Source organism: Oncorhynchus mykiss, chromosome 9, assembly GCF_013265735.2.
Source record: "Oncorhynchus mykiss isolate Arlee chromosome 9, USDA_OmykA_1.1, whole genome shotgun sequence".
Classification (NCBI taxonomy): Eukaryota; Metazoa; Chordata; class Actinopteri; order Salmoniformes; family Salmonidae; genus Oncorhynchus; species Oncorhynchus mykiss.
This window is the reverse complement of record NC_048573.1, coordinates 4073800-4098610: the sequence shown is the minus strand read 5'-3', so window position 1 is coordinate 4098610 and position 24811 is coordinate 4073800. Positions and strand designations below refer to the sequence as shown.

Below are 24811 nucleotides of genomic sequence, written 5' to 3'. Positions count from 1 at the left end.
TGTATGTGGAACTATTTAACTCTGTGTGTGTGTGGGTGTGGGTGGGTGGGTGGGTGTGGGTGGGTGTCTAAGTTTAACTCTGTGTGTGTGTGTGTGTGTAAGTTTAACTCTGCGTGTGTGTGTGTGTGTCTAAGTTTAGCTATGTGTTTGTCTAAGTTTAGCTAGGTGTGTGTCTAAGTTTAGCTAGGTGTGTGTCTAAGTTTAGCTAGGTGTGAGTCTAACTGTGTGTGTCTCTGTGTGTAGGTGCCAGCAGAGCGGTTTGGCAGTGTCTGTGAGGAGTTGAGACAGGCCTTACAGAGAGAGGAGCAGGCTCAGGGTCTACTGAGACAACAGTCTGACCAGCTACACACACTAGGGTTACGCATGGACACACATTGTGGAGAAGAGAGAGAGAGAGAACACACACTATCACAGGCCGTACAGGTAACCACTCTCTCTCTGTCTCTCTCTCTGTCTCTCTCTCTGTCTCTCTCTCTGTCTCTCTCTCTGTCTCTCTCTCTCTCTGTCTCTCTCTCAATTCAATTCAAGGGACTTTATTGGCTTGAGAAACGTGTTAACATTGCCAAAGCAAGTGTCTCTCTCTCTCTCTGTCTGTCTCTCTCTCTGTGTCTCTCTCTCTGTGTGTCTCTCTCTCTGTCTCTCTCTCTGTCTCTCTCTCTCTCTGCCCCTCTCTCTCTGTCTCTCTCTCTCTCTCTCTCTCTGTCTCTCTGTCTCTGTCTCTGTGTCTCTGTGTGTCTCTCTCTCTCTCTCTGTCTCTCTCTGTCTCTCTCTGTCTCTGTCTCTCTCTGTCTCTCTCTGTCTCTGTCTGTCTCTGTCTGTCTCTGTCTGTCTCTGTCTCTCTCTCTGTCTCTGTTTCTCTCTCTGTCTCTGTTTCTCTCTGTTTTTCTCTGTCTCTCTCTCTCTCTCTCTCTCTCTGTCTCTCTCTCTGTCTCTCTCTCTCTCTCTCTTCCCTCCCTAACTCTAACCCCCTCCCCCCTAACTCTAACCCTCTTCCCCTTCTCCCCCCAAGAGTCTGTCGGAAGCTCGTCAGGAGGTGCGTCAGAAGGAGCAGTCTCTAAGGGTTCTGGGTAAACACCTGTCGGGCCTACAGCAGGAGAAGAAGAGTCTGGAGGAGAGTGTCAGACACGCGGAGGATGCACTACGCATGTCAGCCAAGTACGCACTAGCACCCTACACACTATACTGGGTGGAAACCAGATTGCATACCAGAGATAATACTATAGACATCAAGAAAGGATGCACTACGCATGGCAGCCAAGTACGCACTAGCACCCTACACACTATACCCTACACACTGCACCCTACACACTATACCCTACACACTGCACCCTACACACTATACCCTACACACAGCACCCTACACACTATACTGAGTGGAAACCAGATTGCATACCAGAGATAATACTATAGACATCAAGAAAGGATGCACTACGCATGGCAGCCAAGTACGCACTAGCACCCTACACACTATACCCTACACACTGCACCCTACACACTATACTGAGTGGAAACCAGAGATAATACTACAGACATCAAGAAAGCCAGTCGGTTCTTCTGTTTGGACCATTTTTTAAGTGTTCAGTGATTTGGACATCGAGGAACTGGAAGCTCTCGACCTGCTCCACTACATCCCCGTCAGTGTGGATGGGGGCGTGCTCTCCCACCCATTTCCTGTAGTCCACGATCAGCTCCTTGGTCTTACTGACGTTGAGGGAGAGATCGTTGTTCTGCCACCACACTGCCAGGTCACTGACCTCCTCCCTGTAGGCTGTCTCATCGTTTGCCGGTGACAAGCTTGGAGGGGACAATAGTGTTGAACGCTGAGCTTTAGTCAATGAACAGCATTCTCACATAGGTGTTCCTTTTGTCCAGGTGAGAAAGGGCAGTGTGGAGTGCAATAGAGATTGTATCATTTGTGGATCTGTTGAGGCGGTATGCAAATTGGAGTGGGTCTAGGGCTTCTGGGATAATGGTGTTGATGTGATCCATGACCAGCCTTTCAAAGCATTTCATAGCAGATGTGAATGCTACGCGGCGATAGTTATCTACACAGGTTACCCTTGCGTTCTTGGGCACAGGGACTATGGTGGTCTGCTTGAAACATGTTGGTATTACAGACTCGGTCAGGGAGAGTTTGAAATGTCAGTGAAGACACTTGCCAGTTGGTCAGCGCGTGCTTTGAGTTCAAGTCCTGGTAACCCGTCTGTCGCTGCGGCCTTGTGCATGTTGACATGTTTAAAGGTCTTACACACATCGGCTATGGAGAGCATGATCACAGTTGTCCGGAACAGCTGGCGCTCTCATGCATGCTTCAGTGTTGCTTGCCTCGAAGCGAGCATAGAAGGTATTTATTTTGTCTGGTAGGCTCGCGTCACTGGGCAGCTCGCGGCTGGGTTTCCCTTTGTAATCCGTGATAGTTTTCAAGCCCTGCCACATCCGACGAGCGTCAGAGCCGGTGGAAATGAGTTCATAAAAAGTATTGAAGTTTTCCTGCTTTCGTCACCGGCCACTAGGAGGAGCACTGTCTCTGGACGAGCATATTCTTGTTTGCTTTATGGCCTTATACAGCTCATCAAGCGCGGTCTTATTGCCAGCATCGGTCTGTGGTGGTAAATAGACAGCCTTGAATATATATATAGATAAACTGTCTTGGTTAATGTAATGAACATGTGACCTTCAGGGGGCGTTGTGCTCTGTTGAGAATTACGGGATCTGGAGTTGTCCTTTTGCACCCTCTCAAAACTAGCATTTTTTCTTCTCTTACAGGCTGGTACACGAGCGTGTCTCGTGACTTCTGAGGGTTGAATGTTCATGTACTGTAGGGTCTTGACCCAATCATTTCCATGTACTGTAGGGTCTTGACCCAGTAAAGGGGATTTGAATGTTCATGTACTGTAGGGTCTTGACCCAATAATGTTCATGTACTGTAGGGTCTTGACCCAGTAAAGGGGATTTTAATGTTCATGTACTGTAGGGTCTTGACCCAGTAAAGGGGATTTTAATGTTCATGTACTGTAGGGTCTTGACCCAGTAATGGGGATTTTAATGTTCATGTACTGTAGGGTCTTGACCCAGTAAAGGGGATTTGAATGTTCATGTACTGTAGGGTCTTGACCCAATAATGTTCATGTACTGTAGGGTCTTGACCCAGTAAAGGGGATTTTAATGTTCATGTACTGTAGGGTCTTGACCCAGTAAAGGGGATTTTAATGTTCATGTACTGTAGGGTCTTGACCCAGTAAAGGGGATTTTAATGTTCATGTACTGTAGGGTCTTGACCCAATAATGTATATGTACTGTATGGTCTTGACCCAGTAATGTTCATGTACTGTAGGGTCTTGACCCAGTAATGTATATGTACTGTAGGGTCTAAAAGCCGATGATGCCTGTGGCATTAGCTTGCCATTGTAATGCTGACTGATCTCTGTCTTTCTCTCTGTCTCTCTCTCTCTAGGCGCAAGGACTCCCTGGCCAGCTACATGAGAGCAGTAGAGAGCAGCTACAGAGAGGTGAGCAGCACTGGGTGGTTTTTAAATAGAGAGGTGAGCAACACTGGGTGGGTGGTGTTTAAATATAGAGGTGAGCAACACTGGGTGGTTTTTAAATAGAGAGGTGAGCAGCACTGGGTGGTTTTTAAATAGAGAGGTGAGCAGCACTGGGTGGTATTTACATAGAGAGGTGAGCAACACTGGGTGGTGTTTAAGTAGATAGGTGAGCAACACTGGGTGGTGTTTAAATAGAGAGGTGAGCAGCACTGGGTGGTGTTTACATAGAGAGGTGAGCAACACTGGGTGGTGTTTACATAGAGAGGTCAGCAACACTGGGTGGTGTTTAAATAGAGAGGTGAGCAGCACTGGGTGGTGTTTAAATAGAGAGGTGAGCAACACTGGTTGGTGTTTAAATAGAGAGGTGAGCAACACTGGGTGGTGTTTAAATAGAGAGGTGAGCAACACTGGGTGGTGTTTAAATAGAGAGGTGAGCAACACTGGGTGGTGTTTACATAGAGAGGTGAGCAACACTGGGTGGTGTTTAAATAGAGAGGTGAGCAACACTGGGTGGTGTTTAAATAGAGAGGTGAGCAACACTGGGTGGTGTTTAAATAGAGAGGTGAGCAACACTGGGTGGGTGGTGTTTAAATATAGAGGTGAGCAACACTGGGTGGTGTTTAAGTAGAGAGGTGAGCAACACTGGGTGGTGTTTAAATAGAGAGGTGAGCAGCACTGGGTGGTGTTTACATAGAGAGGTGAGCAACACTGGGTGGTGTTTACATAGAGAGGTGAGCAACACTGGGTGGTGTTTAAATAGAGAGGTGAGCAACACTGGGTGGTGTTTAAATAGAGAGGTGAGCAGCACTGGGTGGTGTTTAAATAGAGAGGTGAACAACACTGGGTGGTGTTTAAATAGAGAGGTGAGCAACACTGGGAGGTGTTTAAATAGAGAGGTGAGCAACACTGGGTGGTGTTTAAATAGAGAGGTGAGCAACACTGGGTGGTGTTTAAATAGAGAGGTGAGCAACACTGGGTGGTGTTTAAATAGAGAGGTGAGCAACACTGGGTGGGTGGTGTTTAAATATAGAAGTGAGCAACACTGGGTGGTGTTTAAGTAGAGAGGTGAGCAACACTGTGTGGTGTTTAAATAGAGAGGTGAGCAGCACTGAGTGGTGTTTACATAGAGAGGTGAGCAACACTGGCTGGTGTTTACATAGAGAGGTGTGCAACACTGGGTGGTGTTTAAATAGAGAGGTGAACAACACTGGGTGGTGTTTAAATAGAGAGGTGAGCAACACTGGGTGGTGTTTAAATAGAGAGGTGAGCAACACTGGGTGGTGTTTAAATAGAGAGGTGAGCAACACTGGGTGGTGTTTAAATAGAGAGGTGAGCAACACTGGGTGGGTGGTGTTTAAATATAGAAGTGAGCAACACTGGGTGGTGTTTAAGTAGAGAGGTGAGCAACACTGTGTGGTGTTTAAATAGAGAGGTGAGCAGCACTGAGTGGTGTTTACATAGAGAGGTGAGCAACACTGGCTGGTGTTTACATAGAGAGGTGTGCAACACTGGGTGGTGTTTAAATAGAGAGGTGAACAACACTGGGTGGTGTTTAAATAGAGAGGTGAGCAACACTGGGTGGTGTTTAAATAGAGAGGTGAGCAACACTGGGTGGTGTTTAAATAGAGAGGTGAGCAACACTGGGTGGTGTTTAAATAGAGAAGTGAGCAACACTGGGTGGTGTTTAAACAGAGAGGTGAGCAGCACTGGGTGGTGTTTAAATAGAGAGGTGAGCAGCACTGGGTGGTGTTTAAATAGAGAGGTGAGCAGCACTGGGTGGTGTTTAAATAGAGAGGTGAGCAGCACTGGGTGGTGTTTAAATAGAGAGGTGAGCAGCACTGGGTGGTGTTTAAATAGAGAGGTGAGCAGCTCTGGGTGGTGTTTAAATAGAGAGGTGAGCAACACTGGGTGGTGTTTAAATAGAGAGGTGAGCAGCACTAGGTGGTGTTTAAATAGAGAGGTGAGCAGCACTGGGTGGTGTTTAAATAGAGAGGTGAGCAGCACTGGGTGGTGATTAAATGGAGAGGTGAGCAGCACTGGGTAGTGTTTAAATAGAGAGGTGAGCAGCACTGGGTGGTGTTTAAATAGAGAGGTGAGCAACACTGGGTGGTGTTTAAATAGAGAGGTGAGCAGCACTGGGTGGTGTTTAAATAGAGAGGTGAGCAGCACTGGGTGGTGTTTAAATAGAGAGGTGTGCAGCACTGGGTGGTGTTTAAATAGAGAGGTGAGCAGCACTGGGTAGTGTTTAAATAGAGAGGTGAGCAGCACTGGGTGGTGTTTAAATAGAGAGGTGAGCAGCACTGGGTAGTGTTTATATAGAGAGGTGAGCAACACTGGGTGGTGTTTAAATAGAGAGGTGAGCAACACTGGGTGGTGTTTAAATAGAGAGGTGAGCAACACTGGGTGGTTTTTAAATAGAGAGGTGAGCAGCACTGGGTGGTGTTTATATAGAGAGGTGAGCAACACTGGGTGGTGTTTATATAGAGAGGTGAGCAGCACTGGGTGGTGTTTACATAGAGAGGTGAGCAACACTGGGTGGTGTTTAAATAGAGAGGTGAGCAACACTGGGTGGTGTTTAAATAGAGAGGTGAGCAACTCTGGGTGGGTGGTGTTTAAATATAGAGGTGAGCAACACTGGGTGGTGTTTAAGTAGAGAGGTGAGCAACACTGGGTGGTGTTTAAATAGAGAGGTGAGCAGCACTGGGTGGTGTTTACATAGAGAGGTGAGCAACACTGGGTGGTGTTTACATAGAGAGGTGAGCAACACTGGGTGGTGTTTAAATAGAGAGGTGAGCAGCACTGGGTGGTGTTTAAATAGAGAGGTGAACAACACTGGGTGGTGTTTAAATAGAGAGGTGAGCAACACTGGGTGGTGTTTAAATAGAGAGGTGAGCAACACTGGGTGGTGTTTAAATAGAGAGGTGAGCAACACTGGGTGGTGTTTAAATAGAGAGGTGAGCAACACTGGGTGGGTGGTGTTTAAATATAGAAGTGAGCAACACTGGGTGGTGTTTAAGTAGAGGTGAGCAACACTGTGTGGTGTTTAAATAGAGAGGTGAGCAGCACTGAGTGGTGTTTACATAGAGAGGTGAGCAACACTGGGTGGTGTTTACATAGAGAGGTGAGCAACACTGGGTGGTGTTTAAATAGAGAGGTGAACAACACTGGGTGGTGTTTAAATAGAGAGGTGAGCAACACTGGGTGGTGTTTAAATAGAGAGGTGAGCAACACTGGGTGGTGTTTAAATAGAGAGGTGAGCAACACTGGGTGGTGTTTAAATAGAGAGGTGAGCAACACTGGGTGGTGTTTAAATAGAGAGGTGAGCAGCACTGGGTGGTGTTTAAATAGAGAGGTGAGCAGCACTGGGTGGTGTTTAAATAGAGAGGTGAGCAGCACTGGGTGGTGTTTAAATACAGAGGTGAGCAGCACTGGGTGGTGTTTAAATAGAGAGGTGAGCAGCACTGGGTAGTGTTTAAATAGAGAGGTGAGCAGCACTGGGTGGTGTTTAAATAGAGAGGTGAGCAGCACTGGGTGGTGTTTAAATAGAGAGGTGAGCAGCACTGGGTGGTGTTTAAATAGAGAGGTGAGCAGCACTGGGTGGTGTTTAAATAGAGAGGTGAGCAGCACTGGGTAGTGTTTACATAGAGAGGTGAGCAACACTGGGTGGTGTTTACATAGAGAGGTGAGCAACACTGGGTGGTGTTTAAATAGAGAGGTGAGCAGCACTGGGTGGTGTTTAAATAGAGAGGTGAACAACACTGGGTGGTGTTTAAATAGAGAGGTGAGCAACACTGGGTGGTGTTTAAACAGAGAGGTGAGCAACACTGGGTGGTGTTTAAATAGAGAGGTGAGCAACACTGGGTGGTGTTTAAATAGAGAGGTGAGCAACACTGGGTGGTGTTTAAATAGAGAGGTGAGCAACACTGGGTGGGTGGTGTTTAAATATAGAAGTGAGCAACACTGGGTGGTGTTTAAGTAGAGAGGTGAGCAACACTGTGTGGTGTTTAAATAGAGAGGTGAGCAGCACTGAGTGGTGTTTACATAGAGAGGTGAGCAACACTGGGTGGTGTTTACATAGAGAGGTGAGCAACACTGGGTGGTGTTTAAATAGAGAGGTGAACAACACTGGGTGGTGTTTAAATAGAGAGGTGAGCAACACTGGGTGGTGTTTAAATAGAGAGGTGAGCAACACTGGGTGGTGTTTAAATAGAGAGGTGAGCAACACTGGGTGGTGTTTAAATAGAGAGGTGAGCAACACTGGGTGGTGTTTAAATAGAGAGGTGAGCAGCACTGGGTGGTGTTTAAATAGAGAGGTGAGCAGCACTGGGTGGTGTTTAAATAGAGAGGTGAGCAGCACTGGGTGGTGTTTAAATAGAGAGGTGAGCAGCACTGGGTGGTGTTTAAATAGAGAGGTGAGCAGCTTTGGGTGGTGTTTAAATAGAGAGGTGAGCAGCACTGGGTGGTGTTTAAATAGAGAGGTGAGCAGCACTGGGTGGTGTTTAAATAGAGAGGTGAGCAGCACTGGGTGGTGTTTAAATAGAGAGGTGAGCAGCACTGGGTGGTGTTTAAATAGAGAGGTGAGCAGCACTGGGTGGTGTTTAAATAGAGAGGTGAGCAGCACTGGGTGGTGTTTAAATAGAGAGGTGAGCAGCACTGGGTGGTGTTTAAATAGAGAGGTGAGCAGCACTGGGTGGTGTTTAAATAGAGAGGTGAGCAGCACTGGGTGGTGTTTAAATAGAGAGGTGAGCAGCACTGGGTGGTGTTTAAATAGAGAGGTGAGCAGCACTGGGTAGTGTTTATATAGAGAGGTGAGCAACACTGGGTGGTGTTTTTACAGAGAGGTGAGCAACACTGGGTGGTGTTTAAATAGAGAGGTGAGCAACACTGGGTGGTGTTTAAATAGAGAGGTGAGCAACACTGGGTGGGTGGTGTTTAAATATAGAAGTGAGCAACACTGGGTGGTGTTTAAATAGAGAGGTGAGCAACACTGGGTGGTTTTTAAATAGAGAGGTGAGCAGCACTGGGTGGTGTTTATATAGAGAGGTGAGCAACACTGGGTGGTGTTTAAATAGAGAGGTGAGCAGCACTGGGTGGTGTTTAAATAGAGAGGTGAGCAACACTGGGTGGTTTTTAAATAGAGAGGTGAGCAGCACTGGGTGGTGTTTATATAGAGAGGTGAGCAACACTGGGTGGTGTTTATATAGAGAGGTGAGCAGCACTGGGTGGTGTTTACATAGAGAGGTGAGCAACACTGGGTGGTTTTTCAGAGCCTTGTGTGTTGTAACCACATACTATCAGTCACAATGCCAGACAAACCAGCTTTTGTGTTTCTCACTATAAAGTATGGTACAATATTCTCCTACGTGGGACGAAGGTGAGTTACCCTCCAACTCCCCAGAGGTATGGCCCCTCCCACTCCCCGGAGGTATGGCCCCTCCCACTCCCCGGAGGTATGGCCCCTCCCACTCCCCGGAGGTATGGCCCCTCCCACTCCCCGGAGGTATGGCCCCTCCCACTCCCAGGAGGTATGGCCCCTCCCACTCCCAGGAGGTATGGCCCCTCCCACTCCCCGGAGGTATGGCCCCTCCCACTCCCCGGAGGTATGGCCCCTCCCACTCCCCGAAGGTTTGACCCCTCCCACTCCCCGGAGGTTTGACCACTCCCACTCCCCGGATGTTTGACCCCTCCCACTCCCCGGATCTTTGACCCCTCCCACTCCCAGGAGGTTTGACCCCTCCCACTCCCAGGAGGTTTGACCCCTCCCACTCCCCGAAGGTTTGGCCCCTCCCACTCCCCGAAGGTTTGGCCCCTCCCACTCCCCGGAGGTTTGGCCCCTCCCACTCCCCGGAGGTTTGGCCGTGTCCTTGAAACAGAAGCACTAACACACAAACCTGCACACGCACGCACACACAACCACACACATACACACACAGCCACACACATGCACACACAGCCACACACATGCACACACAGCCACACACATACACACACAGCCACACACAGCCACACACATTCATACACACACTGGCCATTTACACTATACAAGGGTGCAAGGTAGCTAGTGCTACGTATCAACAGCCATTGTTGGCCAATCCAGTAAGGTTTGTAATCTATGGTGAGCTTCGATTGGTCACTCGAGTCCCCCTCCGCTTCTCTCCCTTTCCTTCCTTTGAATGTGATTGTCTTCCCATGTTACACCGTGTAAATGGCCCAATACACACACTCTCTCTTTCTCCTGCCCCCACCGCAGGTCAGAGACCGTATTGTCCAATCACGATCCACCTCCACTGACAAGGACCTCCCTCTGCAGTTACCAAGAGTGCACCTGGATCTGACTGGACCAGAGAGGTTGCTGGGAGGGCCGGACGTGGCCGCCTGTCAGGTACTAGTCGTCCTATAGGGACACTGAGTTTAGTCTGTCAGGTACTAGTCGTCCTATAGGGACACTGAGTTTAGTCTGTCAGGTACTTGTCCTGTAGGGACACTGAGTTTAGTCTGTCAGGTACTTGTCCTGTAGGGACACTGAGTTTAATCTGTCAGGTACTAGTCGTCCTATAGGGACACTGAGTTTAGTCTGTCAGGTACTAGTCTTCCTACAGGGACTTAGTTTGGCCTGTCAGGTACGAGTCCTGTAGGGACACTGAGTTTAGTCTGTCAGGTACTAGTCCTATAGGGACACTGAGTTGAGTCTGTCAGGTACTAGTCGTCCTGTAGGGACACTGAGTTTAGTCTGTCAGGTACGAGTCCTATAGGGACACTGAGTTTAGTCTGTCAGGTACTGGTTGTCCTATAGGGACACTGAGTTTAGTCTGTCAGGTACTAGTCCTGTAGGGACACTGAGTTTAGTCTGTCAGGTACTAGTCCTGTAGGGACACTGAGTTTAGTCTGTCAGGTACTAGTCCTGTAGGGACACTGAGTTTAGTCTGTCAGGTACTAGTCGTCCTGTAGGGACACTGAGTTTAGTCTGTCAGGTACTAGTCCTATAGGGACACTGAGTTGAGTCTGTCAGGTACTAGTCGTCCTGTAGGGACACTGAGTTTAGTCTGTCAGGTACGAGTCCTGTAGAGACACTGAGTTTAGTCTGTCATGTACTAGTCCTGTAGGGACACTTAGTTTGGCCTGACAGGTACTAGTCGTCCTATAGGGACACTTAGTTTGGCCTGTCAGGTACTAGTCGTCCTATAGGGACACTTAGTTTGGCCTGTCAGGTACTAGTCGTCCTGTAGGGACACTGAGTTTAGTCTGTCAGGTACTAGTCGTCCTATAGGGACACTGAGTTTAGTCTGTCAGGTACTAGTCGTCCTACAGGGACACTGAGTTTGGCCTGTCAGGTACTAGTCGTCCTACAGGGACACTGAGTTTGGCCTGTCAGGTACTAGTCGTCCTGTAGGGACACTGAGTTTAGTCTGTCAGGTACTAGTCCTGTAGGGACACTGAGTTTAGTCTGTCAGGTACTAGTCATCCTACAGGGACACTGAGTTTGGCCTGTCAGGTACTGGTTGTCCTGTAGGGACACTGAGTTTAGTCTGTCAGGTACTAGTCGTCCTGTAGGGACACTGAGTTTGGCCTGTCAGGTACTAGTCCTGTAGGGACACTGAGTTTGGCCTGACAGGTACTAGTCGTCCTGTAGGGACACTTAGTTTGGCCTGACAGGTACTAGTCGTCCTATAGGGACACTTAGTTTGGCCTGTCAGGTACTAGTCCTATAGGGACACTGAGTTTAGTCTGTCATGTACTAGTCCTGTAGGGACACTGAGTTTGGCCTGACAGGTACTAGTCGTCCTGTAGGGACACTTAGTTTGGCCTGTCAGGTACTAGTCGTCCTATAGGGACACTGAGTTTAGTCTGTCAGGTACTGGTTGTCCTATAGGGACACTGAGTTTAGTCTGTCAGGTACTAGTCCTATAGGGACACTGAGTTGAGTCTGTCGGGTACTAGTCCTGTAGGGACACTGAGTTTAGTCTGTCAGGTACTAGTCGTCCTATAGGGACACTTAGTTTGGCCTGTCAGGTACTAGTCGATCTATAGGGACACTGAGTTTAGTCTGTCAGGTACTAGTCCTATAGGGACACTGAGTTGAGTCTGTCGGGTACTAGTCCTGTAGGGACACTGAGTTTAGTCTGTCAGGTACTAGTCGTCCTATAGGGACACTTAGTTTGGCCTGTCAGGTACTAGTCGTCCTGTAGGGACACTGAGTTTGGCCTGTCAGGTACTAGTCGTCCTGTAGGGACACTTAGTTTGGCCTGACAGGTACTAGTCGTCCTATAGGGACACTTAGTTTGGCCTGTCAGGTACTAGTCGTCCTGTAGGGACACTTAGTTTGGCCTGTCAGGTACTAGTCCTGTAGGGACACTGAGTTTAGTCTGTCAGGTACTAGTCGTCCTGTAGGGACACTTAGTTTGGCCTGTCAGGTACTAGTCGTCCTGTAGGGACACTTAGTTTGGCCTGTCAGGTACTAGTCCTGTAGGGACACTGAGTTTAGTCTGTCAGGTACTAGTCGTCCTGTAGGGACACTTAGTTTGGCCTGTCAGGTACTAGTCGTCCTATAGGGACACTGAGTTTTGTCTGTCAGGTACTAGTCGTCCTGTAGGGACACTGAGTTTAGTCTGTCAGGTACTAGTCGTCCTATAGGGACACTTAGTTTAGCCTGTCAGGTACTAGTCGTCCTGTAGGGACACTTAGTTTGGCCTGTCAGGTACTAGTCCTGTAGGGACACTGAGTTTAGTCTGTCAGGTACTAGTCGTCCTGTAGGGACACTTAGTTTGGCCTGACAGGTACTAGTCGTCCTATAGGGACACTTAGTTTGGCCTGTCAGGTACTAGTCGTCCTGTAGGGACACTTAGTTTGGCCTGTCAGGTACTAGTCCTGTAGGGACACTGAGTTTAGTCTGTCAGGTACTAGTCGTCCTATAGGGACACTTAGTTTGGCCTGTCAGGTACTAGTCGTCCTGTAGGGACACTTAGTTTGGCCTGTCAGGTACTAGTCCTGTAGGGACACTGAGTTTGGCCTGACAGGTACTAGTCGTCCTGTAGGGACACTTAGTTTGGCCTGACAGGTACTAGTCGTCCTATAGGGACACTTAGTTTGGCCTGTCAGGTACTAGTCCTATAGGGACACTGAGTTTAGTCTGTCATGTACTAGTCCTGTAGGGACACTGAGTTTGGCCTGTCAGGTACTAGTCGTCCTGTAGGGACACTTAGTTTGGCCTGACAGGTACTAGTCGTCCTATAGGGACACTTAGTTTGGCCTGTCAGGTACTAGTCGTCCTATAGGGACACTTAGTTTGGCCTGTCAGGTACTAGTCGTCCTATAGGGACACTTAGTTTGGCCTGTCAGGTACTAGTCGTCCTATAGGGACACTGAGTTTAGTCTGTCAGGTACTGGTTGTCCTATAGGGACACTGAGTTTAGTCTGTCAGGTACGAGTCCTGTAGAGACACTAAGTTTAGTCTGTCATGTACTAGTCCTGTAGGGACACTTAGTTTGGCCTGACAGGTACTAGTCGTCCTATAGGGACACTTAGTTTGGCCTGTCAGGTACTAGTCGTCCTATAGGGACACTTAGTTTGGCCTGTCAGGTACTAGTCGTCCTATAGGGACACTTAGTTTGGCCTGTCAGGTACTAGTCGTCCTATAGGGACACTGAGTTTAGTCTGTCAGGTACTGGTTGTCCTATAGGGACACTGAGTTTAGTCTGTCAGGTACTAGTCCTATAGGGACACTGAGTTGAGTCTGTCGGGTACTAGTCCTGTAGGGACACTGAGTTTAGTCTGTCAGGTACTAGTCGTCCTATAGGGACACTTAGTTTGGCCTGTCAGGTACTAGTCGATCTATAGGGACACTGAGTTTAGTCTGTCAGGTACTAGTCCTATAGGGACACTGAGTTGAGTCTGTCGGGTACTAGTCCTGTAGGGACACTGAGTTTAGTCTGTCAGGTACTAGTCGTCCTATAGGGACACTTAGTTTGGCCTGTCAGGTACTAGTCGATCTATAGGGACACTTAGTTTGGCCTGTCAGGTACTAGTCCTGTAGGGACACTTAGTTTGGCCTGTCAGGTACTAGTCGTCCTGTAGGGACACTGAGTTTAGTCTGTCAGGTACTAGTCGTCCTATAGGGACACTGAGTTTAGTCTGTCAGGTACTAGTCGTCCTACAGGGACACTGAGTTTGGCCTGTCAGGTACTGGTTGTCCTGTAGGGACACTGAGTTTGGCCTGTCAGGTACTAGTCCTGTAGGGACACTGAGTTTGGCCTGTCAGGTACTAGTCCTGTAGGGACACTGAGTTTGGCCTGACAGGTAGTAGTCGTCCTGTAGGGACACTTAGTTTGGCCTGACAGGTACTAGTCGTCCTATAGGGACACTTAGTTTGGCCTGTCAGGTACTAGTCGTCCTGTAGGGACACTGAGTTTGGCCTGTCAGGTACTAGTCGTCCTGTAGGGACACTTAGTTTGGCCTGACAGGTACTAGTCGTCCTATAGGGACACTTAGTTTGGCCTGTCAGGTACTAGTCGTCCTGTAGGGACACTTAGTTTGGCCTGTCAGGTACTAGTCCTGTAGGGACACTGAGTTTAGTCTGTCAGGTACTAGTCGTCCTATAGGGACACTTAGTTTGGCCTGTCAGGTACTAGTCGTCCTGTAGGGACACTTAGTTTGGCCTGTCAGGTACTAGTCCTGTAGGGACACTGAGTTTAGTCTGTCAGGTACTAGTCGTCCTGTAGGGACACTTAGTTTGGCCTGTCAGGTACTAGTCGTCCTATAGGGACACTGAGTTTTGTCTGTCAGGTACTAGTCGTCCTGTAGGGACACTGAGTTTAGTCTGTCAGGTACTAGTCGTCCTATAGGGACACTTAGTTTAGCCTGTCAGGTACTAGTCGTCCTGTAGGGACACTTAGTTTGGCCTGTCAGGTACTAGTCCTGTAGGGACACTGAGTTTAGTCTGTCAGGTACTAGTCGTCCTGTAGGGACACTTAGTTTGGCCTGTCAGGTACTAGTCGTCCTGTAGGGACACTTAGTTTGGCCTGTCAGGTACTAGTCCTGTAGGGACACTGAGTTTGGCCTGACAGGTACTAGTCGTCCTGTAGGGACACTTAGTTTGGCCTGACAGGTACTAGTCGTCCTATAGGGACACTTAGTTTGGCCTGTCAGGTACTAGTCCTATAGGGACACTTAGTTTGGCCTGACAGGTACTAGTCGTCCTGTAGGGACACTTAGTTTGGCCTGACAGGTACTAGTCGTCCTATAGGGACACTTAGTTTGGCCTGTCAGGTACTAGTCGTCCTGTAGGGACACTGAGTTTGGCCTGTCAGGTACTTGTCCTGTAGGGACACTGAGTTTAGTCTGTCAGGTACTAGTCGTCCTGTAGGGACACTTAGTTTGGCCTGTCAGGTACTAGTCGTCCTGTAGGGACACTTAGTTTGGCCTGTCAGGTACTAGTCCTGTAGTTACACTGAGTTTAGTCTGTCAGGTACTAGTCCTATAGGGACACTGAGTTTAGTCTGTCAGGTACTAGTCGTCCTGTAGGGACACTGAGTTTAGTCTGTCAGGTACTAGTCCTGTAGAGAGAAAGAGGAAGTTATTCCTGAAACTGATGAAATATTGATACACATGTAATAGAGCAGGTTAACATATTACCATCTACTGTCAGTAGTCGGTCCTCTCAGAACTAGAGCAGGTTAACATATTACCATCTACTGTCAGTAGTCGGTCCTCTCAGAACTAGAGCAGGTTAACATATTACCATCTACTGTCAGTAGTCGGTCCTCTCAGAACTAGAGCAGGTTAACATATTACCATCTACTGTCAGTAGTCGGTCCTCTCAGAACTAGAGCAGGTTAACATATTACCATCTACTGTCAGTAGTCGGTCCTCTCAGAACTAGAGCAGGTTAACATATTACCATCTACTGTCAGTAGTCGGTCCTCTCAGAACTAGAGCAGGTTAACATATCACCATCTACTGTCAGTAGTCGGTCCTCTCAGAACTAGAGCAGGTTAACATATTACCATCTACTGTCAGTAGTCGGTCCTCTCAGAACTAGAGCAGGTTAACATATTACCATCTACTGTCAGTAGTCGGTCCTCTCAGAACTAGAGCAGGTTAACATATCACCATCTACTGTCAGTAGTCGGTCCTCTCAGAACTAGAGCAGGTTAACATATTACCATCTACTGTCAGTAGTCGGTCCTCTCAGAACTAGAGCAGGTTAACATATCACCATCTACTGTCAGTAGTCGGTCCTCTCAGAACTAGAGCAGGTTAACATATCTACTGTCAGTAGTCGGTCCTCTCAGAACTAGAGCAGGTTAACATATTACCATCTACTGTCAGTAGTCGGTCCTCTCAGAACTAGAGCAGGTTAACATATTACCATCTACTGTCAGTAGTCGGTCCTCTCAGAACTAGAGCAGGTTAACATATTACCATCTACTGTCAGTAGTCGGTCCTCTCAGAACTAGAGCAGGTTAACATATCACCATCTACTGTCAGTAGTCGGTCCTCTCAGAACTAGAGCAGGTTAACATATCACCATCTACTGTCAGTAGTCGGTCCTCTCAGAACTAGAGCAGGTTAACATATTACCATCTACTGTCAGTAGTCGGTCCTCTCAGAACTAGAGCAGGTTAACATATTACCATCTACTGTCAGTAGTCGGTCCTCTCAGAACTAGAGCAGGTTAACATATCACCATCTACTGTCAGTAGTCGGTCCTCTCAGAACTAGAGCAGGTTAACATATTACCATCTACTGTCAGTAGTCGGTCCTCTCAGAACTAGAGCAGGTTAACATATCACCATCTACTGTCAGTAGTCGGTCCTCTCAGAACTAGAGCAGGTTAACATATTACCATCTACTGTCAGTAGTCGGTCCTCTCAGAACTAGAGCAGGTTAACATATTACCATCTACTGTCAGTAGTCGGTCCTCTCAGAACTAGAGCAGGTTAACATATTACCATCTACTGTCAGTAGTCGGTCCTCTCAGAACTAGAGCAGGTTAACATATTACCATCTACTGTCAGTAGTCGGTCCTCTCAGAACTAGAGCAGGTTAACATATTACCATCTACTGTCAGTAGTCGGTCCTCTCAGAACTAGAGCAGGTTAACATATTACCATCTACTGTCAGTAGTCGGTCCTCTCAGAACTAGAGCAGGTTAACATATTACCATCTACTGTCAGTAGTCGGTCCTCTCAGAACTAGAGCAGGTTAACATATCACCATCTACTGTCAGTAGTCGGTCCTCTCAGAACTAGAGCAGGTTAACATATTACCATCTACTGTCAGTAGTCGGTCCTCTCAGAACTAGAGCAGGTTAACATATTACCATCTACTGTCAGTAGTCGGTCCTCTCAGAACTAGAGCAGGTTAACATATTACCATCTACTGTCAGTAGTCGGTCCTCTCAGAACTAGAGCAGGTTAACATATCACCATCTACTGTCAGTAGTCGGTCCTCTCAGAACTAGAGCAGGTTAACATATCTACTGTCAGTAGTCGGTCCTCTCAGAACTAGAGCAGGTTAACATATTACCATCTACTGTCAGTAGTCGGTCCTCTCAGAACTAGAGCAGGTTAACATATTACCATCTACTGTCAGTAGTCGGTCCTCTCAGAACTAGAGCAGGTTAACATATCACCATCTACTGTCAGTAGTCGGTCCTCTCAGAACTAGAGCAGGTTAACATATTACCATCTACTGTCAGTAGTCGGTCCTCTCAGAACTAGAGCAGGTTAACATATCACCATCTACTGTCAGTAGTCGGTCCTCTCAGAACTAGAGCAGGTTAACATATTACCATCTACTGTCAGTAGTCGGTCCTCTCAGAACTAGAGCAGGTTAACATATTACCATCTACTGTCAGTAGTCGGTCCTCTCAGAACTAGAGCAGGTTAACATATCACCATCTACTGTCAGTAGTCGGTCCTCTCAGAACTAGAGCAGGTTAACATATTACCATCTACTGTCAGTAGTCGGTCCTCTCAGAACTAGAGCAGGTTAACATATCACCATCTACTGTCAGTAGTCGGTCCTCTCAGAACTAGAGCAGGTTAACATATTACCATCTACTGTCAGTAGTCGGTCCTCTCAGAACTAGAGCAGGTTAACATATTACCATCTACTGTCAGTAGTCGGTCCTCTCAGAACTAGAACAGGTTAACATATTACCATCTACTGTCAGTAGTCGGTCCTCTCAGAACTAGAGCAGGTTAACATATTACCATCTACTGTCAGTAGTCGGTCCTCTCAGAACTAGAGCAGGTTAACATATTACCATCTACTGTCAGTAGTCGGTCCTCTCAGAACTAGAGCAGGTTAACATATTACCATCTACTGTCAGTAGTCGGTCCTCTCAGAACTAGAGCAGGTTAACATATTACCATCTACTGTCAGTAGTCGGTCCTCTCAGAACTAGAGCAGGTTAACATATTACCATCTACTGTCAGTAGTCGGTCCTCTCAGAACTAGAGCAGGTTAACATATCACCATCTACTGTCAGTAGTCGGTCCTCTCAGAACTAGAGCAGGTTAACATATTACCATCTACTGTCAGTAGTCGGTCCTCTCAGAACTAGAGCAGGTTAACATATTACCATCTACTGTCAGTAGTCGGTCCTCTCAGAACTAGAGCAGGTTAACATATTACCATCTACTGTCAGTAGTCGGTCCTCTCAGAACTAGAGCAGGTTAACATATCACCATCTACTGTCAGTAGTCGGTCCTCTCAGAACTAGAGCAGGTTAACATATCTACTGTCAGTAGTCGGTCCTCTCAGAACTAGAGCAGGTTAACATATTACCATCTACTGTCAGTAGTCGGTCCTCTCAGAACTAGAGCAGGTTAACATATCACCATCTACTGTCAGTAGTCGGTCCTCTCAGAACTAGAGCAGGTTAACATATCACCATCTACTGTCAGTAGTCGGTCCTCTCAGAACTAGAGCAGGTTAACATATTACCATCTACTGTCAGTAGTCGGTCCTCTCAGAACTAGAGCAGGTTAACATATTACCATCTACTGTCAGTAGTCGGTCCTCTCAGAACTAGAGCAGGTTAACATATCACCATCTACTGTCAGTAGTCGGTCCTCTCAGAACTAGAGCAGGTTAACATATTACCATCTACTGTCAGTAGTCGGTCCTCTCAGAACTAGAGCAGGTTAACATATCACCATCTACTGTCAGTAGTCGGTCCTCTCAGAACTAGAGCAGGTTAACATATCACCATCTACTGTCAGTAGTCGGTCCTCTCAGAACTAGAGCAGGTTAACATATCACCATCTACTGTCAGTAGTCGGTCCTCTCAGAACTAGAGCAGGTTAACATATCACCATCTACTGTCAGTAGTCGGTCCTCTCAGAACTAGAGCAGGTTAACATATTACCATCTACTGTCAGTAGTCGGTCCTCTCAGAACTAGAGCAGGTTAACATATCACCATCTACTGTCAGTAGTCGGTCCTCTCAGAACTAGAGCAGGTTAACATATCACCATCTACTGTCAGTAGTCGGTCCTCTCAGAACTAGAGCAGGTTAACATATCACCATCTACTGTCAGTAGTCGGTCCTCTCAGAACTAGAGCAGGTTAACATATCTACTGTCAGTAGTCGGTCCTCTCAGAACTAGAGCAGGTTAACATATTACCATCTACTGTCAGTAGTCGGTCCTCTCAGAACTAGAGCAGGTTAACATATCACCATCTACTGTCAGTAGTCGGTCCTCTCAGAACTAGAGCAGGTTAACATATCACCATCTACTGTCAGTAGTCGGTCCTCTCAGAACTAGAGCAGGTTAACATATTACCATCTACTGTCAGTAGTCGGTCCTCTCAGAACTAGAGCAGGTTAACATATTACCATCTACTGTCAGTAGTCGGTCCTCTCAGAACTAGAGCAGGTTAACATATCACCATCTACTGTCAGTAGTCGGTCCTCTCAGAACTAGAGCAGGTTAACATATTACCATCTACTGTCAGTAGTCGGTCCTCTCAGAACTAGAGCAGGTTAACATATCACCATCTACTGTCAGTAGTCGGTCCTCTCAGAACTAGAGCAGGTTAACATATCACCATCTACTGTCAGTAGTCGGTCCTCTCAGAACTAGAGCAGGTTAACATATCACCATCTACTGTCAGTAGTCGGTCCTCTCAGAACTAGAGCAGGTTAACATATCACCATCTACTGTCAGTAGTCGGTCCTCTCAGAACTAGAGCAGGTTAACATATTACCATCTACTGTCAGTAGTCGGTCCTCTCAGAACTAGAGCAGGTTAACATATTACCATCTACTGTCAGTAGTCGGTCCTCTCAGAACTAGAGCAGGTTAACATATTACCATCTACTGTCAGTAGTCGGTCCTCTCAGAACTAGAGCAGGTTAACATATTACCATCTACTGTCAGTAGTCGGTCCTCTCAGAACTAGAGCAGGTTAACATATTACCATCTACTGTCAGTAGTCGGTCCTCTCAGAACTAGAGCAGGTTAACATATTACCATCTACTGTCAGTAGTCGGTCCTCTCAGAACTAGAGCAGGTTAACATATCACCATCTACTGTCAGTAGTCGGTCCTCTCAGAACTAGAGCAGGTTAACATATCACCATCTACTGTCAGTAGTCGGTCCTCTCAGAACTAGAGCAGGTTAACATATCACCATCTACTGTCAGTAGTCGGTCCTCTCAGAACTAGAGCAGGTTAACATATCACCATCTACTGTCAGTAGTCGGTCCTCTCAGAACTAGAGCAGGTTAACATATCACCATCTACTGTCAGTAGTCGTTCCTCTCAGAACTAGAGCAGGTTAACATATCACCATCTACTGTCAGTAGTCGGTCCTCTCAGAACTAGAGAAGGTTAACATATCACCATCTACTGTCAGTAGTCGGTCCTCTCAGAACTAGAGCAGGTTAACATATTACCATCTACTGTCAGTAGTCGGTCCTCTCAGAACTAGAGCAGGTTAACATATCACCATCTACTGTCAGTAGTCGGTCCTCTCAGAACTAGAGCAGGTTAACATATCACCATCTACTGTCAGTAGTCGGTCCTCTCAGAACTAGAGCAGGTTAACATATTACCATCTACTGTCAGTAGTCGGTCCTCTCAGAACTAGAGCAGGTTAACATATCACCATCTACTGTCAGTAGTCGGTCCTCTCAGAACTAGAGCAGGTTAACATATTACCATCTACTGTCAGTAGTCGGTCCTCTCAGAACTAGAGCAGGTTAACATATTACCATCTACTGTCAGTAGTCGGTCCTCTCAGAACTAGAGCAGGTTAACATATCACCATCTACTGTCAGTAGTCGGTCCTCTCAGAACTAGAGCAGGTTAACATATTACCATCTACTGTCAGTAGTCGGTCCTCTCAGAACTAGAGCAGGTTAACATATCACCATCTACTGTCAGTAGTCGGTCCTCTCAGAACTAGAGCAGGTTAACATATCACCATCTACTGTCAGTAGTCGGTCCTCTCAGAACTAGAGCAGGTTAACATATTACCATCTACTGTCAGTAGTCGGTCCTCTCAGAACTAGAGCAGGTTAACATATTACCATCTACTGTCAGTAGTCGGTCCTCTCAGAACTAGAGCAGGTTAACATATTACCATCTACTGTCAGTAGTCGGTCCTCTCAGAACTAGAGCAGGTTAACATATCACCATCTACTGTCAGTAGTCGGTCCTCTCAGAACTAGAGCAGGTTAACATATCTACTGTCAGTAGTCGGTCCTCTCAGAACTAGAGCAGGTTAACATATCACCATCTACTGTCAGTAGTCGGTCCTCTCAGAACTAGAGCAGGTTAACATATTACCATCTACTGTCAGTAGTCGGTCCTCTCAGAACTAGAGCAGGTTAACATATCACCATCTACTGTCAGTAGTCGGTCCTCTCAGAACTAGAGCAGGTTAACATATTACCATCTACTGTCAGTAGTCGTTCCTCTCAGAACTAGAGCAGGTTAACATATTACCATCTACTGTCAGTAGTCGGTCCTCTCAGAACTAGAGCAGGTTAACATATTACCATCTACTGTCAGTAGTCGGTCCTCTCAGAACTAGAGCAGGTTAACATATCTACTGTCAGTAGTCGGTCCTCTCAGAACTAGAGCAGGTTAACATATTACCATCTACTGTCAGTAGTCGGTCCTCTCAGAACTAGAGCAGGTTAACATATCACCATCTACTGTCAGTAGTCGGTCCTCTCAGAACTAGAGCAGGTTAACATATCACCATCTACTGTCAGTAGTCGGTCCTCTCAGAACTAGAGCAGGTTAACATATCACCATCTACTGTCAGTAGTCGGTCCTCTCAGAACTAGAGCAGGTTAACATATTACCATCTACTGTCAGTAGTCGGTCCTCTCAGAACTAGAGCAGGTTAACATATCACCATCTACTGTCAGTAGTCGGTCCTCTCAGAACTAGAGCAGGTTAACATATCTACTGTCAGTAGTCGGTCCTCTCAGAACTAGAGCAGGTTAACATATCACCATCTACTGTCAGTAGTCGGTCCTCTCAGAACTAGAGCAGGTTAACATATCTACTGTCAGTAGTCGGTCCTCTCAGAACTAGAGCAGGTTAACATATTACCATCTACTGTCAGTAGTCGGTCCTCTCAGAATTAGAGCAGGTTAACATATCACCATCTACTGTCAGTAGTCGGTCCTCTCAGAACTAGAGCAGGTTAACATATCTACTGTCAGTAGTCGGTCCTCTCAGAACTAGAGCAGGTTAACATATCACCATCTACTGTCAGTAGTCGGTCCTCTCAGAACTAGAGCAGGTTAACATATCACCATCTACTGTCAGTAGTCGGTCCTCTCAGAACTAGAGCAGGTTAACATATTACCATCTACTGTCAGTAGTCGGTCCTCTCAGAACTAGAGCAGGTTAACATATCACCATCTACTGTCAGTAGTCGGTCCTCTCAGAACTAGAGCAGGTTAACATATCACCATCTACTGTCAGTAGTCGGTCCTCTCAGAACTAGAGCAGGTTAACATATCACCATCTACTGTCAGTAGTCGGTCCTCTCAGAACTAGAGCAGGTTAACATATCACCATCTACTGTCAGTAGTCGGTCCTCTCAGAACTAGAGCAGGTTAACATATCTACTGTCAGTAGTCGGTCCTCTCAGAACTAGAGCAGGTTAACATATCACCATCTACTGTCAGTAGTCGGTCCTCTCAGAACTAGAGCAGGTTAACATATCTACTGTCAGTAGTCGGTCCTCTCAGAACTAGAGCAGGTTAACATATCACCATCTACTGTCAGTAGTCGGTCCTCTCAGAACTAGAGCAGGTTAACATATTACCATCTACTGTCAGTAGTCGGTCCTCTCAGAACTAGAGCAGGTTAACATATCACCATCTACTGTCAGTAGTCGGTCCTCTCAGAACTAGAGCAGGTTAACATATCTACTGTCAGTAGTCGGTCCTCTCAGAACTAGAGCAGGTTAACATATTACCATCTACTGTCAGTAGTCGGTCCTCTCAGAACTAGAGCAGGTTAACATATCTACTGTCAGTAGTCGGTCCTCTCAGAACTAGAGCAGGTTAACATATCACCATCTACTGTCAGTAGTCGGTCCTCTCAGAACTAGAGCAGGTTAACATATTACCATCTACTGTCAGTAGTCGGTCCTCTCAGAACTAGAGCAGGTTAACATATCACCATCTACTGTCAGTAGTCGGTCCTCTCAGAACTAGAGCAGGTTAACATATCTACTGTCAGTAGTCGGTCCTCTCAGAACTAGAGCAGGTTAACATATCACCATCTACTGTCAGTAGTCGTTCCTCTCAGAACTAGAGCAGGTTAACATATCACCATCTACTGTCAGTAGTCGGTCCTCTCAGAACTAGAGCAGGTTAACATATCACCATCTACTGTCAGTAGTCGGTCCTCTCAGAACTAGAGCAGGTTAACATATTACCATCTACTGTCAGTAGTCGGTCCTCTCAGAACTAGAGCAGGTTAACATATTACCATCTACTGTCAGTAGTCGGTCCTCTCAGAACTAGAGCAGGTTAACATATCACCATCTACTGTCAGTAGTCGGTCCTCTCAGAACTAGAGCAGGTTAACATATCTACTGTCAGTAGTCGGTCCTCTCAGAACTAGAGCAGGTTAACATATCACCATCTACTGTCAGTAGTCGGTCCTCTCAGAACTAGAGCAGGTTAACATATTACCATCTACTGTCAGTAGTCGGTCCTCTCAGAACTAGAGCAGGTTAACATATTACCATCTACTGTCAGTAGTCGGTCCTCTCAGAACTAGAGCAGGTTAACATATCACCATCTACTGTCAGTAGTCGGTCCTCTCAGAACTAGAGCAGGTTAACATATCACCATCTACTGTCAGTAGTCGGTCCTCTCAGAACTAGAGCAGGTTAACATATCACCATCTACTGTCAGTAGTCGGTCCTCTCAGAACTAGAGCAGGTTAACATATCACCATCTACTGTCAGTAGTCGGTCCTCTCAGAACTAGAGCAGGTTAACATATTACCATCTACTGTCAGTAGTCGGTCCTCTCAGAACTAGAGCAGGTTAACATATCACCATCTACTGTCAGTAGTCGGTCCTCTCAGAATTAGAGCAGGTTAACATATTACCATCTACTGTCAGTAGTCGGTCCTCTCAGAACTAGAGCAGGTTAACATATCACCATCTACTGTCAGTAGTCGGTCCTCTCAGAACTAGAGCAGGTTAACATATCACCATCTACTGTCAGTAGTCGGTCCTCTCAGAACTAGAGCAGGTTAACATATCTACTGTCAGTAGTCGGTCCTCTCAGAACTAGAGCAGGTTAACATATCACCATCTACTGTCAGTAGTCGGTCCTCTCAGAACTAGAGCAGGTTAACATATCACCATCTACTGTCAGTAGTCGGTCCTCTCAGAACTAGAGCAGGTTAACATATTACCATCTACTGTCAGTAGTCGGTCCTCTCAGAACTAGAGCAGGTTAACATATCACCATCTACTGTCAGTAGTCGGTCCTCTCAGAACTAGAGCAGGTTAACATATCACCATCTACTGTCAGTAGTCGGTCCTCTCAGAACTAGAGCAGGTTAACATATCACCATCTACTGTCAGTAGTCGGTCCTCTCAGAACTAGAGCAGGTTAACATATCACCATCTACTGTCAGTAGTCGGTCCTCTCAGAACTAGAGCAGGTTAACATATCACCATCTACTGTCAGTAGTCGGTCCTCTCAGAACTAGAGCAGGTTAACATATCACCATCTACTGTCAGTAGTCGGTCCTCTCAGAACTAG

General features: G+C 46.8%; 1 protein-coding gene across 3 annotated transcripts in view; it reads left to right on the top strand.

The window, feature by feature from the left end:
• Nucleotides 1–24811, top strand: part of LOC110531315 (coiled-coil domain-containing protein 171) — a 140383-nt gene that overhangs the window by 84902 nt on the left and 30670 nt on the right. For all 3 annotated transcript variants that reach the window (XM_036987118.1, XM_036987117.1, XM_036987116.1), the window contains 4 exons: nt 244–423; nt 1010–1155; nt 3455–3509; nt 9796–9927. In XM_036987118.1, the coding sequence (XP_036843013.1) occupies nt 244–423; nt 1010–1155; nt 3455–3509; nt 9796–9927 (513 nt within the window). The remainder of the gene's footprint in view (nt 1–243; nt 424–1009; nt 1156–3454; nt 3510–9795; nt 9928–24811) is intronic.